The sequence below is a fragment of the Urocampus carinirostris genome, chromosome 12 (assembly GCF_059441175.1).
Source record: "Urocampus carinirostris isolate Australia breed hairy pipefish chromosome 12, RoL_Ucar_1.0, whole genome shotgun sequence".
Taxonomy (NCBI): Eukaryota; Metazoa; Chordata; class Actinopteri; order Syngnathiformes; family Syngnathidae; genus Urocampus; species Urocampus carinirostris.
This window is the reverse complement of record NC_142360.1, coordinates 34693108-34712744: the sequence shown is the minus strand read 5'-3', so window position 1 is coordinate 34712744 and position 19637 is coordinate 34693108. Positions and strand designations below refer to the sequence as shown.

The following is a 19637-nucleotide window of genomic DNA, read 5'->3' as shown; positions in this document are numbered from 1 at the left end:
TCTCCCTTATATATTCTGATATATTCGAAATGTTAGTAAGAATGATTTCCAGGTATTTATTTCGTTTTATCCATATTTCTTGTTAAATTATTTACTGAAGAATAAATTGAGTCACAGATTTGAAAATTTGAAGGGTTTGTTAACCACTGAAAACATTTGAGATGTTGTCATGGCAACATTTGACCAATCCCAGCTGGCCATTTTCCATATTTCATATTTTTTCTTTTCTGCTAACTCCAATGTGTAATATAGACTTTGTTTTATTATGAATACATTTGTTGATTAAAAGAAGAATATTGTTCTAAAATGTGTGTGTTCTGGCTTTTTATTTCATGTATAAATGTTTATTCACGCTTCAACAGGCTTCTCTAAACCAAATTATTTTTGTTTTTTAATGTACTCAGGTGGGCACAATTAAAAATGTGACTAACCTGCGTAGTAGTAAGGTAAGACTGCAAACTTTAACTGTTGGGTGTTTAACTCCAACGTGGTATAATTATAAAATGAGGATTCACCTTGAAGGTAGCTCAAGAGATAGAGCGCTCGTCTTGGGATCAAGAGATCGCAGGTTCGTTTCCCGGCTCCTCCGTGTTACATGTCGAAGTGTCCTTGGGCAAGACACTGAATCCCTAATGCCCCCCAATAAGCAGGTCGGCGCCTTGCATGGCAGCATGGCCGCTATTGGTGTGTGAGTGTGTGTGTGAATAGCTAAGTGTGAAGCATATTGTAAAGCGCTTTGGGAAGTCTTCAGTGACTTGAAAAGTGTTATATAATTACAGACCCATTTACATCAACATGACTGTACTTGACTTACTGCAACTATCACAGTGCAGGCAGATGACCTATAGAAGGTAAATATGGTAACTGCGGGAGTGGCTCCGCTGAAGAAAATAGGTCCATGTATTACACTCCTCCTCTTTTAGATTAATGTACATACAAACAAGTCATACTAAAATATAGCCAGCGCATTGAAAACATATGATTATTCAATGAAGATCTGAAAAACTTTTAACATATATCTTTTGATTCAAAGTCCATAAAGATGCTAGTAAGTTCCGTCTATCAGGGGTGTCAAACTCATTTTAACTCTGGGGGGGCCACATGTTAGAACAAACATTCTCTTGGGGGCCGGAGAAGTAGATTAGAGAGAAGGAAATAAGAGAAAAAGAGGGAGGGAGAAGTAGAGACAAAAGAGGTGAAATGAGAAATAGAGAAGGGGAAAAAAGAGAAAGTACGAAATCCAAAGAGAAATACAAAGAAGGAGAAAAAGAAAGAGAGAAGGAGAAAGCAAGTGAGAGAGAGAGAAAAGAGACAAAAATGAAAAAGGAAGAGAGCAAAAGAAAGTAAAAAGACACAGAGAGAAAGAGGAACAAAGAAAGAACAAGAGAGACAGAGATAGAGAGTGAGAGAAAAGGGAAGGAAGAGAGAGAGAGAGTGAGAGAAATCCAAGTACAGCGTTTGTGAGAGGCACTGGGCTTTGGCAACATCAAGTGGATATATTTTAACCTGCGGCTCGTTTTTCTCTTGCGCTTCTCTGAGCGTTGTCCCGCGGGCCGGATTCAATGCCTCAGCGGGCCTGATCTGGCTGTTAAGAGGTTAAGAGTGTTTAAAAAAACAGTCATTGAGAACATAATACAAATAAAAAAAAGTAAACATTTGACGCTTTGTTTCCTTTTTAAGAAAACAGACTGAAAACGGTCACTAAATCAAGACAGCAGATAGAACTCCATTGTTCTAAGAACCCTTACCTGGCCTATCTGGTGGTGCCCTGAATCGTTCAGGGTTACGCCTGGGAAATACAGGAGTGCTCTCTTGAGGGGCAACATTCTCTGCTAATGAGTGTGTCGCTGATCTGGGGACTGTGGTTGAGCAATCACCAGCTGATCCAAGTGACGTCTCTAGGTTTGTGCACCAGTGTCCACTTCGTACATCACAGGACAATCTTTCCAGGTGTCCACTTGTCCCCACGATAGTCACGTGACAGTACCTGATGTCCTACATCAAAGCTTCTCGCTGTTTCATTTGAATAGCTGCTGAACTGTTAATTCTATACCTGTCAACCTGTACGTTTTTGCCGTACAAAGTACGTTTATCATGCATTTTAAGACGTGTACGACGTACAAGGAAATCTGTACGGAAAAACGCAAATTTGTCAATTATGGGTACCACCCGGTATACGCCGACTATCACGAAACGGCAAATCAAGTCAAACCAGTTTGCCGCGGTAGCCTTTATCTCAGCATCGTTTTTTTTCATTGCAAACGAAGCAAGCGGTTTCATGTAGGTAAAGGAAGTCCGTCTCTTTTTAGAGAACCGGCTTTTTCGGCTCAACTCATTAAAGAGAGCCGGCTCTCAAACGGCTCACTTGCTTTGATGCATTATATTAAGAGTTGTTATGTTGTACGAGGCAGCGCGGCGGCGCAGTGGTTAGCGCGTGTGCGGCACAGTTCTAAGGTCTTGGGAACCTCCTGTGTGGGCACTCCGGTTTCCTCCCGCATTCCAAAGACATGCATTTCAGATGGCCGGTCCAAATTGTCCCTAGGTGTGAATGAGCGAGTTGTCTGTCCCTGTGTGCCCTGCGATTGGCTGGCAACCAGTTCAGGGTGTCCCCTGCCCACTGCCCGATGATTGATGGGATGGGCTCCTGCACCCCCGCGACCCTACTGGGTATAAGCAGTGCAGCTAATGAGATGAGATGTTGTATGAAGAAGTTAAGAAAAAAAGGAAGTATAAAAGGAGAAAATGAAAAAAGACAGGTTTGTGGTTATCCTTTCAATCAGTATAGTACCAACAATAATTTAATGCATAATTTGAATAAGAAAATGTATTATTCTACTTAATTATATTTGCATCTATTTTTCCATCTACAGTGAACATCCAAGCGACTTCATCTTTGAACTTTTTTTATATTAAACCTCATTCATGTCGAGCAACTCAAGATCTCACAGCAAAATGTTCATTAACAATATATATGATATAACTGAACAAATGTACAAAATAACATATTAAACTACATAAATAAACACGTTTGGAAAAAAAATATGGTGTAAGATTATTTTGTATTTCGTAAGGGAAAATACGACAGTTTGTAAGGGCATGGAGCCCTGGAGCTTGACAGGTATGCAAGCGCCCCGCGACCCTAGTGAAGATAAGCGGCGCAGAAAATTGATGGATGGATGGGAAAAACATGACTTTGGTGTTTCCGAGACGTCAACAACATTTCCCAGAGGTCCTTGCGGTTCTGCCGTAAAGCGTCCACCCAGTCGACCTTGCTGTATTTCGGCTGCCGAGCGACACTAAACAGCATGGCAAGCAAGGAGCCCAGTGTAAGTTACGAAAGCCTGACAATGTAATTTTACGTTTTGGGGAGCTGAATTTGTTTTTTTGGAAGACATTTCGCCTGAATGTGACACACAAAAAGTGAGCGGGGTGAGCTTAGCAAGCTAGTTAGCTTCTAGCTAGCTAGCGTTCGTCCGCATTACGCAGCGTGATGCGCTAATTTTGCCTCGGTTTTGATCAAGGTCACGCAAATAATGTCTTTCTTCGCTTGAAGTTTAACTATGTCGAAATAGTCAAAGTTGATAAATTCAGAGGCGTCACGGATCCTTTCCATTTTGCACTCTTCTGGACGTGCTCTCTTGCTAGCTGACGATTTTGATAAGAGAAGTCAAAATACTTTCGTGAATCAATAATAATACTTAATCAATACCATATAATTTTAGTTTGTTATGTACGTTCTCGGATACCATTATTTGTTTAGTATTTGTATTTTGGAATAATTCATTTACCTTTCCGTACATTTAAATTTACAATTATTAATATGTTTGTTCAAAAATGGTTTAAAAGACACCAAAATTCCACGCTAAAGACGTCTTTCTTTTTCCCCAGACGTCGGAAATGCGCAATTTGAAGCTTTGAAAGTGAACCACGAAAAGGATCATTTATAGGCTAAAGTTGGTCCTAAACACAGAAATTTTAAAGTCTATTTTTGGAATAAGTCATGTCAAAAATGGAATTAAGTACAATTTAACCTAAATCAAACGTCCAAAAGACGTCTTTATTTGTCTTTTTCTGAATTTTTGAAAGACCCCTATCGGGGGATAAATTTGGACTACGTGAATGACTATATTCAGGTTAAATTTGGTCCCCAAAACCAAAATACAAAGGTATATTTTTGGATGATATATTGTCTAAAAGGGATCAAACGAATTGTAGCCTAAATCTGACGTCCAAAAGATGTTTTTTTGTGGGGTGGGAGCTTCCTGATGTTTAATTTTGTTGATTGTTGTTTTGTTGATGTCTTAATATCGAAGATGGAAGATGTTTCCACGTTACGTTCCATTAATTAGTGTCTTCTTTTTTTGTGACAGCGGCTGGTCCAGAACCTGCGGGATCTGATGGGTCGCATGTCTGGCTCGCCTGGTGGCAGGGGTGCCGGCCTTGGAATCAAGCTGCTGCTCGGCGCCGGTGCCCTGGCTTACGGGGTCAAAGAAGCCACTTACACCGGTCGCTATTTAATTTTTCAAATGGGTTGTTGTAATATAATTGTCTTCCACTGACGTTACTGTTTGAACAAATCAGGAGATTGTGATAACGTTTCCTGTAAAGCAATCATACAACATTAAAATTCTCATTTTCTAAAACATTCCTGGTTACTTGGAAATGTACTGCGTGACAAAAAAATAATTACACGACTTTATCATTTGCTGTAGTGGACTGATGTAGTCTATTTAATGAATTTATTAGGAAATATTCATGTGAACGTCACCAACACTGGAGGCGAACCAATGTCGCTGAATGATATAATATTCATGAACACAAACAGTAGTACACAAGTAGGTTTTATATTGCTTACTATAGTAGCCATATTGTAATGAATGTTTATTGTGTGCTATAGTAGGGTTATTGTGATGCATTTCTATTGTACATAGTACAGAGCACCATAACAAATGAGACCCTGGTTTTATTAGATTTCCTTGTGTAAACAAATGTTTGAATCGAATTTAAAAACCTACTCTCATATCTACTCTTTGCAAAGGAAGACACGCTTCAAAATTATGTTGTGACTTTGGAGATAGATGCCACCCTTACTAGTCATTTTAGACTAAAATTGTAATTTATTTACTGTAGAAGTTTTCAGAGTGCTATTAATGTTTTATTTGAATTTATAAAAAGTATTCTTTATTTTTGCATCCGTATAAATTTCTTACGCCGCGTTTTGAGCTTTTGCAGCAAATGATTATCGGTTCCAAATAGACTACTTGCCTCCTCTTAATACTAATAATAATCGGGGATGAATAAAGTATCTATCTATCTAATATTTTCTATCGGCCTTGAAAAACTCTTATCGGTCGATACTCGATAGTGACACAAAAAATTATGGCCAGCTTTTCCAGTGCTTCTGATCATGAGAAAAGGACGCATATTGGAATACTTTTTTCTTTTCTTCTAGTTGAGGGTGGTCACCGAGCAGTGGTTTTCAACAGGATCGGCGGCATGCAGATGGACACAGTGCTGGCCGAGGGACTTCATTTCAGGTGCTTCTTGCTGTCATCGACCATGATGGGCTCATGACCTTTTCAATTCTGCAACAGGCTTTTCATTATTTTGTTTATTTTCTGGTATGCTTTGGTTTCATTTTTTTACTCATTAATTACAAAGAGTGGTTTTGGGGTTGTACAATTTGGGAAATATTTTTGAATATGTTTGTTTTGGTAATAAATTTTTGATGAAATGAACACAATCAGTCCCAAGATTTGAATGCTGAAAGCAGAAAGATAATGGCTCCAACTTCTGACAGTATTTGAATTGATAAATCCACAATTATCCAATCTAAGGGTGGACAAAATGTTAAGAAGTGTGTGACTTTGGTGACGTAACCTTTTTTGTATGTGTAAATGCATGTTTTAAGTGATTGTTTAAATATCTAGAAATTCTACATTTTCTCCCTCCTAAGATTTATCTTAATTTGAGCGGTCTGTTTTTATGATTTGTTGCTTTTAAATGTTTTGGTTAGATGCTTATTTACTTAGGGGGTCTCAAACTTCAATTCCGGGGGCCGCCAGATCTAGGTGAGGGTGGACCAATTTGGTTTTTCCACATGAAAAGCTCTGCTAAAAAATTATCTTCTCAAATATTGTTTTTTTTTTTTTTAACTCTAGGATTTAAAAATGAATAAATAATATTGCGATTCTATGTAGTATTTTTTCTTTTTGTTTATTATTTGCACTTTTAGATGGAACCATTTAATGTCATTATACCTGTTTTAAAAAAAATCTTGTTCCTATGATTCTAAATCAGTAATGCATTCATCCATAATTTGTGTGGCCTGAACTTACATTGAACATAATGGCAAGCTGATAGTTTGAGACCCTTTTTTTACATCATGGCCAGGGGAACATTGATTAAAAACTTTTATACACAGAGAAATAAATTGTGGCTTCTTTTTTTCTTTTGTCGTGTTTCACGTGTTCTTTTAAATTAACCAGTCGATCATATTCTATATACCAGAATGTGAAGCAACACCCCAAAATTAATACAAATTATTTCAAATTAACTTCAAAAGATGTGCAGGATGTTTCCCCAAAAATGAAATCATTTTGACTTCATTTTTTTCTTGTACAATATGTCCTTTTGTTGGTTTTAAAAACACATTTTCATTTGTGTTAAAGTTCTTTGAAAGTTGATGTTTAAGTGCACTAACCCTGTGATTTGGGCCCCAGGATCCCGTGGTTCCAGTACCCCATTATCTACGACATCCGAGCCAGGCCCCGAAAGATATCCTCGCTGACCGGCAGCAAAGGTAATGTTGCATGCGTGGGGGTCAAGCCTCATCTTATGTTAAAAATGTCCTCCGTTAGATCTCCAAATGGTGAATATTGCGGTGCGCGTATTGTCACGCCCCATGGCGTCCAACCTGCCCATCATGTACCAGCGTCTGGGCAAGGACTACGACGAGCGGGTCCTTCCCTCCATCGTCAACGAAGTTCTTAAGTCGGTGGTGGCCAAGTTCAACGCCTCGCAGCTCATCACGCAGAGAGCGCAGGTATTCTTGTCGTTGTCTCGGACGCAAACGCTGGTCTTTAAGGTCAATGGTGGCCACTAGGTTCCGGTTTGTACAGGTGCTTAAAATCCTTAAATGCTTGAATTAAAATGTTGTGTTTTCAAGGATTGAAAAGTGTTTGAATATTGGGTGAAGTGCTTATAAATGCTTGAGATTGTTGCCATGTTTCTGCTTTAAAATGACACTAACATGGCTCTCTGCCCTTTTGATTAACAGCAGCTGGCATTTGTTTGCATGGTATTGTACTATGAAATGTCATGCCCAAAGAGTATTAGTGAGAGGATTACATATCAATTATTGGCCATGCAAAAAATAAAAGTAATGTTCCCCAGTTGTGAAAATGTAAGAACTTTCTGCAACTAAAATTGTAAGCCACATATTACTGTCATTTTACCCATCACCTATATAGGGAGAGAGATGTCTGTCTCATGAACAAATATATTCGTGATTCACTCAAGATCTAAAAAAAATCTTATGAAGAATAATAATTGCATATGTAAATTGCAGATATATTTGTGGGTCTTCAAAAAGTGTGATTCACACCAGATTTGTTCTTTAAATGTTACTAGAGAAAATGTCTTTCAAAGTCCCCAAAAGGTGCTTACATTTGGGGATAAAAAAAGGTGTACGAAACCTTTAAAAAAGTATCTAAAAAGAGCTTCAATTTGGCCATGAAAAGGTGTTTAAACCCTGTTGCAATGTCCTTAAAAAGTACTTGTATTTGGCCATGAAAAAGGTGTACAAACCCTGTAGGTTTCGCTGCTGGTGCGCCGGGAGCTCTTCGATCGTGCCAAAGACTTCAACATCATACTGGATGATGTGTCCATCACCGAGCTGAGCTTCAGCAGCCAGTACACCGCCGCCGTCGAGGCCAAGCAAGTCGGTAGGTGTTGCGCGACGCCACAAAAGTTTGGGGCACCATTCCTGCCATATGTAGAAATAAATGTATAATTACCTAAGATTATATGCCATAGAAATAGCACACAAATCGTGTAATACATGACATGAATGCAATTTATATTTTGTTGATATATATTGTCTATTTCAGAATTTATTTTGTTATGTATTCTTTCGTGTGTTTTGTTGTGTATTTTGTCCCAACAAAGTTATTCAAAAGAGAAGGTGGTTCAGTTGACTGAGCGTTTCACCATTTGGTTGATGAGTGATGAAATTGGCTCAGCCAAGGGAAGAAAGGCATTGCAGTTGATCAGTGCACTCGTCAATTAACCAAAAGGTGAAAAGCTCGGCCAGTTTGACGCACCTCTCATTTGAAAAACATTTTGTTTGGACAAAATAAATCCTCTAATAAATAAACGACAAAACGGACGGCTAAACTTAATGCATTCAAAACACTGAAAGAAATACCCGACAAATTAAATGGCAAAATAGATGGCAAATCAAATAAACAAACCCCTTTTATTTATACATGTATAAAATGTCTTGGTTGTATTACGCTGGGAACTGTGTGGACAGCAAAGTCAGAATTTAATTGTGCAAGGAATCGTGCTGCTTTACTGTGCATATGACAATAAACACGTTGAATTTGAAAACGGACCCCTCAAAATAAATCCTCCAAAACACTAAAACAGGGATGTGATTTTTCCGCTAATTCGCGGAATTCCGCTTTCGCTCCAAAAATAAAATTTTAAAATTTCCGATTCTTTTAAATGGTAAAAAAAACGATTTCGTCTCGACAGCGTTCCATTTTAGTGTTTCCGTAACTGAAATGAAACGTACTTGCGATTGGTTGAAGTCTCCGTGTTGACCAATAAACGCGCTCCTTATAAAGGCGTAGGAGTATGCCATTGTTCATTTCTCACACGTTTTTGCCGAGTGTTTAAAGAAAGATGTCCGAGATCGAACGCAAAGATGCTCCGCGAGTTAAAGAAATTGCTAAGATCGTAAAAAAACAAGTTTCGATCGGACTGGTTAGAGAAGGAATTATCTACAAATGTTGGTGACCCCGACGTGATCCAATGTAGCGAGCAGAGACGGGAGTCGTAAGCGGAGTGTCAAACAAAGGTGCCAACGAAAGCTGCTTTAATGACATTTAAACTGGCGATAACAAAACAAACACGAGAGTGGCTAGAACCGGCCGAATTAAGAGTCCCCCTAGGAACTCGCTAACTAAACAATGGTTCCGTGGGTGAATTATGTACAACCCACTACAGTACTTTCATTTATAGATAACATCTTCTTCTATAACAAAGACATTTATGGTATGTTCTAATATGAGTTACTTTTCATTTGGTCATGATACAATTATTTGTTCATGAAATTTGAACTCTTCAACATGATTTATGTGTTAACTTAGTAATCACATGAGTTAGATATGATGATATTCTCAGTGATAGTTTTTAATAGCAAAGGCAGTCCAATGTTTTTTAATGTGACTGATTTTGAGTTGACTTAAACTGTAATTTTATATGGGATAGTTCAAAATACATTGAAAATGTATGCTGTTGTTTTGTCTATTTCTTTGTCATCTGAGTGCATTGAAAGTACTTAAAAACACGGAAAACCCATGACCTCCGGGGGGCTTCGCCCCACTTCTCCCCCCACCAGGGCACTGCCCTGGACCTAGCTGGGTGCCCGCGGCCCCCAGACCCCCGCCTAATTTTCAGATAATTTCACTTTGGTCAAATCACATCCCTGCTAAAAGAAATGGATGACAAAATTAAGTCCACACATATTAATATATTGCATCTGTGTCATATAATAAAGTATTTGATTTATTTGTATGACATAAATTTATAGGTATTTATTTATATCTTTACAAACCGCAGGATCCACTCCATACAAAAGTCCCTGAGCCCATGGTCAAATGTGTTGATGTTCAATGAAATAAGCGCTGAATCAAAGTTCTCAATGAATGATTTCGGCTGAGTATTATGCAGAGCTTAATCATGAGTCTTTTTTTGGGGTGCAGCTCAACAGGAAGCGCAGAGGGCTCAATTCTACGTGGAGAAAGCCAAGCAGGACCAAAGACAGAAGATCATTCAGGCTGAAGGAGAAGCTGAGGCCGCTAGAATGGTAAAAGACGCATTCCACAAAGGACGTCTATTTGCTTACATTCATTGCTGGAAGCCTCACGAAGGTCTTTGTTCGAGAACTTGTAATTATTTGTAATCACCACCAGGTGGGGTCATTATACCGTTTTGAAACTGGTGTGATTTTAGGGTAGCATCCTGTTAAAAGCCGAATTTCTCTTTTTTGGGGAGGGCTAGTTTTGCAGACTGCACACATTAAAACATATGTTTTACCTTTAAAACTTGGAGTAATCTGTGGGAAAACAGACTTTGGTACTAGCTAGTCCTATAACAACTATTAATCCACTGTTCTCCGACTATTGAAACGATTAGTATTTAAGTATTTGGATAATTATTAATTTGATCATACATTTACCATAGAGTTGATTTAATTACATGGCAAATGATATAATAATGAATAAGAAAAATGGGTGTAATTGAAAAATATATCAGTTATTGAACATACAGTGGCTTTGAACAAAAATGAAGTGTCCACGATGTTCGGTCAGTAGAGATATAAATAAACCTCATTTATTAAGGACAGGCAAATAAAAATAAATGATGGATACAAATGTTTACTTCATTTTTGAATCCTTTACACACCAAGGAGAGTCTTATTACCAGCTGTGTGAGTGAAACTTATAGTTTGGTAATCGTATTCTGTATGCTAAAGTTATCTAAATAATTATTGATGTGTTACGTTGTTACTAAAATTAACAGGCATGTCAATCGGGCAAGGTTTCTTTACAAACTTATTCACCTCGTTGTTTTTTTTGTTGTTTTTTTTTATCTGTCATGATGACATGTATATTTTTGGTTTTGGATTTTATCAAATACACTTCCACCAAAAATGTGACTTATACTGCAGCTGCAACTTGTGTTTTTTTCCTTCCCACTCATGCATTTTTTTAGCTGGTACGACTTGCACTCCAGAGAGATTTATAGTCCAAAAAGTATGGTATTTTATTTTTTGTTTTTAATCCGCTGTATCTACTATCTAAAAGCTCCCAAACGTTTGGGGCGCAACTTGATGTCTGTTTCTCTTGTAGTTGGGTCAAGCCGTCACCAAGAATCCTGGTTACCTGAAGCTGAGGCGCATCCGAGCTGCTCAGGCCATCGCCAAGACGGTCAGTCCTCCACTTTACAGTCAAATCAGTTATTTGGATAGCCCTTAAACACACAGTCTCAAAATGCTGAACAGTTTATCACAATTAATTTTGTTTTGTTTTTGCAGATACGTTTTCCTATTTTTGACCATTTTCTTTCCAAGTTTAGTTATAAGAATAAAAGGGACAACTACACCTTCTTGGACTGGTGTTAATTCGAAGACTACAGACAAGTTGAATGTGTTATAACATTGACTATTCTTAAGATGATGGCAATGATGAATTTAATGGCACATGCACAAGCTTCTGGAGCAATTGGGTCACATGTGTCAAAGTCAACCGAAATAGAAAATATGTAATACAATAGTCTAATTATAATGTCAACTCCACGACTTAATTTAAGTAAAAAGAAATTATTTTCCTATGTTTTTGTCCTATGATACTTTTGTGAGACATGCATAACACCATACTGCTGTTGCATGGATTAATAAATCTGAGAAGATTAAATACCCTTACTCAAACTAGGAAAATACAGTTTTTACATTTGTGGTTAATAATCACAATTCCTACATAAACTCAAAAACTGGATTAGTTGACATTATAGTTTCTTCTATTGATTTATATGGCATCTTGATAAACCCCATTGTCATACAGTTTACAATACATACATCTAAATATTACATTTCATTTGAACTCTTAATCGTGACTTATTAAATCATAAGTATACTATCAATACCATTTTAAAAGCATTCACAATTGTTAAAAGAAAATCACACCTTCCATGGACAACATTTGTTCCCCCATTTGTTAATGGAGCATGAGCAAGTTTGACTTTACGCTCATATGCTGCATGTGACCACTAGATAGCAACCACAAATACAATGCCCTGAACGCACGTTCCCGTTACCTACCAGTACTACCGCTGCGATCCACTTGCTTCTAGCATATAGCGATATACCCAATGAGTAGCCCTGCTGTAGAGAATAAATCGCCACAATAACGGTGCCGAGCTGAATTTAACCTGCTCAACCCTAGTGACTTGAGGGCAAATCAAGCCTGGATAATAGACAATTTTAACTAGGTTGTACTGTTTACGGCATCATCTCCTCCAAACCCTTCTCACCTTTTTAACCACCGACCCATTTTCGTGCCTGCAGAACTCAATTTACCATTTGATTAAACAGAATTACAGCGCCTACTAGTGGACGAATGGCACAACTACTCGAGACCGCATCACTGACGAGATCTCGAATTTTACTAGTGACCTGGATATGTCCAAAGTGGCCATTTGAAAAATAATTATTTCTTGTTTTTGTGTTGTGTGTATGATGTCAACGCTGTCATCCTGCTCTAGATATCAACATCTCAGAACAAAGTGTACCTCAACGCTGACAGTTTATTCCTCAATCTGCAAACGCGGGCCTTGTTCGACAAGTGAGTGCACAAACAGCCTGCCAAAATGAAATTCAAGCCCACTTCTGGGGGAGGAATGTCATTCCAAATACTTTCTAAAAATGTATGTTATTTTGTTTTTAGTTTGCACAACAAGAAGTGATGACAAAGCTTCGTCTTCATCAAAGCTGACCGAGTGGCGCTTTAGTGGAAGATACATGCAAAAACGGAAAGGTGTTTTTTTTTCTTTTTTTCCATTGTAAGATTTGCTGATAAAAATGAAGCGATTGAAATTATCATATTGATCTGTATGCAGAATCATTGTGTTCATTTTTTCGCTAAGTACAATACGTGGTTGGTGTCGCCACCTGATGAAATCTGGAGGAAGATTTCCTGGTGTCAGGAAGCGGTTTCCACGGCAACGCGCAGGCAATGAGGTCATGGCGGCCTGCGCTCATCGTTTATGAGCAATTACATTTGTGCCTTTTGGCCAAAATAGAAAGCTGAACCCCAACCCCTAGGAATGCCAAGACATGCAAATATGGGCATTGTTTTCCTCTGTTGTCATCTACTTTAAGAACGTAGACAGCAAAAAAGTTACTTACAATTCTTAACCCAAGTGTTACTCAACTGGTAAGTTGGGTCCCAAAAGTGGGTTGCTGGCCTTTTGCCTTGGCAAAATGAGATGAAGAACACAATAATTGAGTTTTTTTTGTTTTAATTCCTTAACAGTAGATCGTGATCTTTAAATACGAGTTGATATCTGCCATTTCATTTACATGTGTAAGAGCAGATAACAGCGGACAATATATTCTCTATGGATTTGACAAAGCCACAGAAATGAGGCATTTAGGATTTCATTGAAAATGCATTAACAGAGCATTAAGAAGAATACTAATACTTTATGACGTTTGTTTTTTGGTGGTCTATTTCTAGCTTAAAATGCAAAATCGTATGATTCAATCCATTTTGGAAGATGAACTTTTGTTTTAGATCGCGGCTTGTAATTACCTTACGGTGGCAGGCGAGTCCTAAAGTCGGATCAGTTGAGAACCTCTGCACAGCGACATCTAGTGGTCACATATTAGTGTTTCCTTAACAAGAATAACTCAAATGAGATATTGGTATGCCTTATCAAGACGCTGTTAAATGTTGTTTTTTTTCCATCTTTGCTCTAATTTTACAATTTTTTTTCTAAATTAAAAACTCTGAAGTTATTCCAACTTTTTAATCCTAGTAGAAGGTACTCTTAAAATAATCATCATATGTATAACTATATATAATATTTATTGAAAAATACATTATTATGAAAAAACAATTTTAAATAAATTACATAAGTGGAATGCACTTCAAATATTATACAAGTCGACTATAACGTCGACGTCTTTGGGCCTCCAGGGGACGTCATCTGAGCACGTATTAGATTCTTTAAAATTTCTATAATTGTACTATAGTTTGTTTTCAAGAAAAATGAAAGACATTTTAGTTTGTTTGCGAATAAAAAAAATCCTGATTATTTTCAGCCTGTGGTACTCCTCGACAGATGTCCAAGTATTCAAATGACAACTCCCATTTTTACAGATTGCTTCCTCCCCGTCAAATAACTTTGAATCCATTGCAAAGCCACACCCTTGATGTTATTTATTTCCAGTTTTTTTAATAGTATATTATGATCAATGGTATCAAATGCTTTTTTAAGTCAAATACCCCTTCAAATCCTTATTTTATTTAAATAAATAACGTTTCTAAACCCCCGTGGGTTGCTCAATAATAAACAATGCCCCTTTTAACCACTAGAGGCGCTAAATTATACAATGTTCCGTTAAACCGTTGTCGAGTGTGCTCAATCGCATAATAACAATCACCAGTACCTGTATCCTTTCCCACCCCCCCAAAAAAGTGTCTGCAGTCCCTTTTTTTCAGCTTCACCTGACTACCTTTGACATTTCCTGTAACACAGTCTCAACAATCGGTAAAGGGCCGGGCCCGATCCGGTTGTTCAGGTGCGACGGGTGGTAAAGTGGCGCAGGCCACGACAGGCCCGAGACGGCCCAGCTGGAATTCGAACCGCCGTGTCTCGGCACGCTTGGAACGCTTGCGCCTTGGGGGAGGTCACCGGTTGCTTTTCGGGAGATGACTTCAGTGAGTAAAGGATTTGTTAAATGTGCCCAGAAAAAAACAAAAAGCCATAGATGCCAACCTTTTGATTTACAAAATTGGTTATTTATAGTACAGGAATGTAATTTTTTATCATTTTTAGTGTGGAGGAACAATAATAATGGCGTCAAAACGTAGTTGCCCCTTGTCCAAATTTCCTTGTTTTGTTTTTGCCAATTATCACTCACAAAGGTTTTAGATCATTAAACAAATTTTAATATCACACACAAGGAAGTACAAAATGCAGATTTCAAATGTTAATTCCATTAAGGCACAAAAGTATCAAAACCTATACGGCCCTTTGTAAAAATGTAATCACCCCCTTGAATCTACTGTAAATTCCGGATTATAGAGCACACCTGATTATAAGCTGCACCCAGTACATTTTTAAAGGAAAAAAACATTCTGTAACTACATAAGCCGCACCTGACGATAAACCGTATGTATCCACATCGAAACCTGATACATTTACAAAGAAAGAAGGTATACAGAAAGAGTTTCAATAATATTCTGTACATTAACCCCTTAACGTTCCGACAGCCGGCTGGTGATCTGCCGAAATTTTGAAAATACGTGTCTGTACGATTTCACATACCTGTCAAGCTCCAGGGCTCCATGCCCTTACAAACTGTCGTATTTTTCCTTACAAAATACAAAATAATCTTACACCATATTTTTCTTTCAAAACGTGTTTATTTATGTAGTTTAACATGTTATATCGTACATGTGTTTCGTTATCATATATATCATTAATTAACATTTTGTTGCGAGATACTGAACTGCTCGACATGAATGAGGTTTATTATAAAAAAAGTTAAAAAATGAAGTAGCTTGGACGTTCACTGTAGAAGGAAAAAATACATGCAGATATAATTAAGTAGAATAATACATTTTCTTATTCAAATTATTAATTCATTTTCTGCATAAATTATTGTTGGTAATATACTGATTAAAGGGATAACCACAAACCTGTCTTTTCATTTTCTCCTTTTATACTTCATTTTTTTCTTAACTTTTTTATACAACAATAATGATTCGTAACATAATGCATCAAAGCAAGTGAGCCATTTGAGAGCCGACTCTCTTTAATGAGTTGAGCCGATAAAGACGGTTCTCTAAAAAGAGACGGACTTCCTTTCACTACATAACTACCACATGATATCCGAGGCGGCAGATGCGTGCGCACAGTAGCATCAAACCGCTCGCTTCGTTTGCAACCCAAAAAACGATACCTAGATAAAGGCTTCCGCGGCGAACTCGTTTGACTCGATTGATTTGCCGTTTGGTCATAGTCGGTGTATACCGGATGGTACCCATAATTGAAAAATTTGCGTTTTTCCATACAGATTTTCTTGTACGTCATACACGTCTTAAAATGCATAATAAACGTACTTTGTACGGTAAAAACGTACAGGTTGACAGGTATGCACATATATTACACCTGTCTCACCTTTACTGCTTGCGGCCGTTAGAAAAAGTGCATCATTTGGCTGCATCGTTGTATAAGCCGCAGGGTTGAAAGCTTGTGACACCTAGCATCCCAATACAATTTAAATTCAGACTTCGACTTGGCAAATCCAGAATGTGTTTTTTTTTCCGACCCATTCATAGGTGGACTTGCGAGTGTGTTTCTAATCATTGTCGTGCTGCTGCGTGATGCAAGAGCACTTGAATATGAGGGCATGAACTGATGGCAGTACGTCCTGGTTCAGGATCTTCCAATAAACAGCAGAATTCTTTATTATGTCAACCACAGCAAATTGTCCTGGTTATGAGCCATCGTACTGTTACCACATTGTTTTTCTGTTTGCATCATGTTCTCTTTTTTTTTTTAAATACTGTGCATTTTTTACACCAGATGTAATGGGCTACACATCTTCTAAAAGTACAGTTTTGGACTCATCAACCCACAGAATTATTCTCTGAATGTATTGAGTATAATCAAGATGGGGTTTTTTTTTTTTTTTGCAAATGTGAGACAAATCTCGCCTGGGAACTCATATGGTTGCCATTTTTGGCCAGTGTCTTTCTTAGAGTGGGGTCTTGTAGACTGACCTTAACGGAGGCTGGCGAGGCCTGCAATTCCTTGGAGGTTTTTCGAGGTTCTTTTGTGACTTCCTGGATGAGTTGTCGTTTCGCTCTTGGAGTAATCTAAGTTGGTCGACCACTCCTGGGAAAGTTGGCACAGTTTTCTCAATTTGTGGATAATGGCTCTGACAGTGGTTCACTGAAGTCCTACAGCCTTAGAAATGGCTTTGACTTCTTCAATCACTTTTCTTTAAAGTTCTTCCAGAATTTATCTGGATCGCGCGTGGCATGTCAATTTTTAAAATGATTTATTCTACTTCACTTTTCATAACAGATTTAATAACAGTGATTTCTTGATTCAACATAGGTGGTGGCAATCAATTTTGGGTGTGGCTTTGTTTTTATTTAAACTTCTCAGTGTTTAAAACCAAAATGGAAATATAATGCCATCAGTGAAGCGATTCATTCACAAAGATTTAGGTTCACAGCAAAATAAAGCAGCTGTAGACTACAATATTAAAGTCAATGTTTTATTGTGGTGGAATCTGAAAAATCTGCACATTGTTGGGAATTAATCATCCAAATATACAGTTTACCTAATTATTCAAATTAGTAATCTGACTCCATTAACCAAACACAACCTACATTCACCCAACAATTTATGCGCGCTCGTTTCTTGAGGAAAAAGATGAACAGGAAAGCCGACATTTCCACACGGGGGCAGATTTAATTTCATTAACAATTTAACTAAGTGTACTCCATCGAAAACGGCCGAATTAGCGAAGTTGGTGTCTCTGGAAAGCCCTCTTCTCAAGTCCTTTAGCTTTCTCCTATGGGCTATCTTCTCCCTGCATAAAGATCTGCTGGCTCTTCCCATGGGCATGCCAAGGAAGCCCCATGGGCTTCACCATCTTGTAGAAGAGTGTCCCAATGTCTGGGGTACTCAAAACAACACTGAGCGTTTCTACGTCATCAGGGCTTTTCTGCGTCAACAGCATCTGGATGTGCTGATTCTTATCAGCCTTACGTCCCGTTCCAACCGTTCCTGTAAACATTTTTGACCAGGATGCTCTGACCTCGCACCACAGCCCAGTCAGTGAATATCTTTTGCATTAAATGTAATTTGTATTCAATCGTATAAAATCCTTTATAGTCAAATGTATAAAATCTTTCAACATCCATCCATCATCTGCACCGCTTATCCTCAGTAGGGTCGCGGGGGTGCTGGAGCCCATCCCAGTTATCTTCGGGCAGGGGACACCCTGAACTGGTTGTCAGCCAGTCGCAGGGCACACAAAAAGAGAACTCACTCGCTCATTCACACCTAGGGACAATTTGGACCGGCCAATTCACCTGACATGCATGTTTTTGGAATTTGGGAGAAAAGCGGCGTGCCCGGAGGATACCCATGCAAGCACGGGGAGAACATGCAAACTCTGCACAGGAGGTTCGATCTCCAGCCTCACAACTGTGCTGCACATGCGCTAACCACTGCTCCGCCGTGCCGCCCAAATCTGCACATGTCTTTTTAAAAAAAATTGGTGTGTTTTAATGGGAGTAAGGGAGAGGTACAATTGTTGAGTACTGTGTTCATTTACAGAAGCCTGCTGACTAAGGTTTGTTCTGTATTCGTTCTGTGTACATTGTTACAAAGAATGACAATACAAAGGAAATTATTATTATTATTATTATTATTATTATGTATGCTATGGTAGTTATCCCCAATCGCGACTGGGGATAAAGGATCACAGCCACGACTCTGCGTTTCATTTCTGGCGGGCCTTCTCAACTGAAGTGTGCTTTGCTGGTCCCTGCTCACAATATGTGATGGGGATAATGGATCGTGGATGCATGAGGGCAGTTCATTTTATAGTGGATAGAAGAGCAGGCAGGCCTCACAAAAATGTAGCACTTCCTAGTTTTATGTTTGTGCAAGTTGAGTCTTTTAAACGGCTTAAGCTACTAAAGTGAAACATTTTGTATTTCATTGAAATGAATATCATTACAGAAGTTTTTTTTTTTCAATACATTTGAGAAGTAGAAAATCTGTTTGTAATTAGTGTGAAGTCAGACTTGTTGTTTATCACTGGTCTATTTGTTGAGTCAGTCCCGTTCCAGATGACGACAATGGTCTTTTCCGGGTTTTCCGAATTGCATCTCTGCAGTATTTTCTTCCCCTCCTCCTCGTCGCCATCTCTTTCGCCCTTCACTTCGCTCCACTTTTTCCATTTTTCATTTTCCGGCACAGAAAAAGACAAAGGCGACCGCGCGCACGGATGCACGCATGCGCACATTCTCTTTGGGCAACCAGCGTGACCAATTTAGATCTGTTCACCAATACTCGGCATGTAATAACTGTTGAATTGGGGATAAATCATATTGAATTGGGATTCACTACCTTGAACAGGTATGACCTTCAAGGCTTCTGATGTCATAAGACCACGCCCTCGCCCTAATTTAAACAAAACGAGTCAAATGAGTTTATTATGCGGTTCCGTTTTTGTCATTCCACTCGTTTGATTGCGATTTATTTTAAGCATGGTCAGATAATGCGAAACAATCCTGTGCAGCAAACCCTGCCATGATTTTAGATTGATAGTCAATATCCAAAATTTTAACGTGGATGCTCTGCTGACTCCTGCTGGACGACAATCAAATAGCACACATCTTCATCGAGACCCTTAATATTAATTGTTATGCAAATTTTACTTGACGTGAGTTTGTTTAATAAAGGGTCGTTAATGTCAAGGAATATTTTAGATGTAATTTTACCCGCCAGAGAAATGAAAACCTCGATTGCTTTAAAGAATCCCCAAACTTCCGGTACAGTATTTCTTTCCCACCTCAACTCCCGCCCATGTG

At 38.4% G+C, this 19637-nt stretch overlaps 1 protein-coding gene across 1 annotated transcript; it reads left to right on the top strand.

Annotated features, from left to right (window-relative positions):
- The first annotated feature begins 3167 nt into the window (after positions 1-3167).
- phb2b (prohibitin 2b) lies at positions 3168-12886 on the top strand. The gene is made up of 10 exons (XM_088349897.1): positions 3168-3326; positions 4371-4506; positions 5453-5537; positions 6723-6802; positions 6861-7045; positions 7817-7946; positions 9993-10096; positions 11142-11219; positions 12553-12632; positions 12735-12886. Exons 1-10 carry the CDS (start codon positions 3306-3308, stop codon positions 12751-12753), a joined length of 918 nt encoding a protein of 305 aa, XP_088206023.1. The 5' UTR covers positions 3168-3305; the 3' UTR covers positions 12754-12886.
- The last annotated feature ends 6751 nt before the right edge of the window (positions 12887-19637 follow it).

Coding starts and splice junctions, on each gene's coding strand:
- phb2b (XM_088349897.1), top strand. CDS start 3,306: ATGGCAAGCAAGGAGCCCAGT. Junction 6,803..6,860: donor CTCGCTGACCGGCAGCAAAG/GTAATGTTGCAT, acceptor GTCCTCCGTTAG/ATCTCCAAATGGTGAATATT. Junction 7,947..9,992: donor CGTCGAGGCCAAGCAAGTCG/GTAGGTGTTGCG, acceptor TTTGGGGTGCAG/CTCAACAGGAAGCGCAGAGG.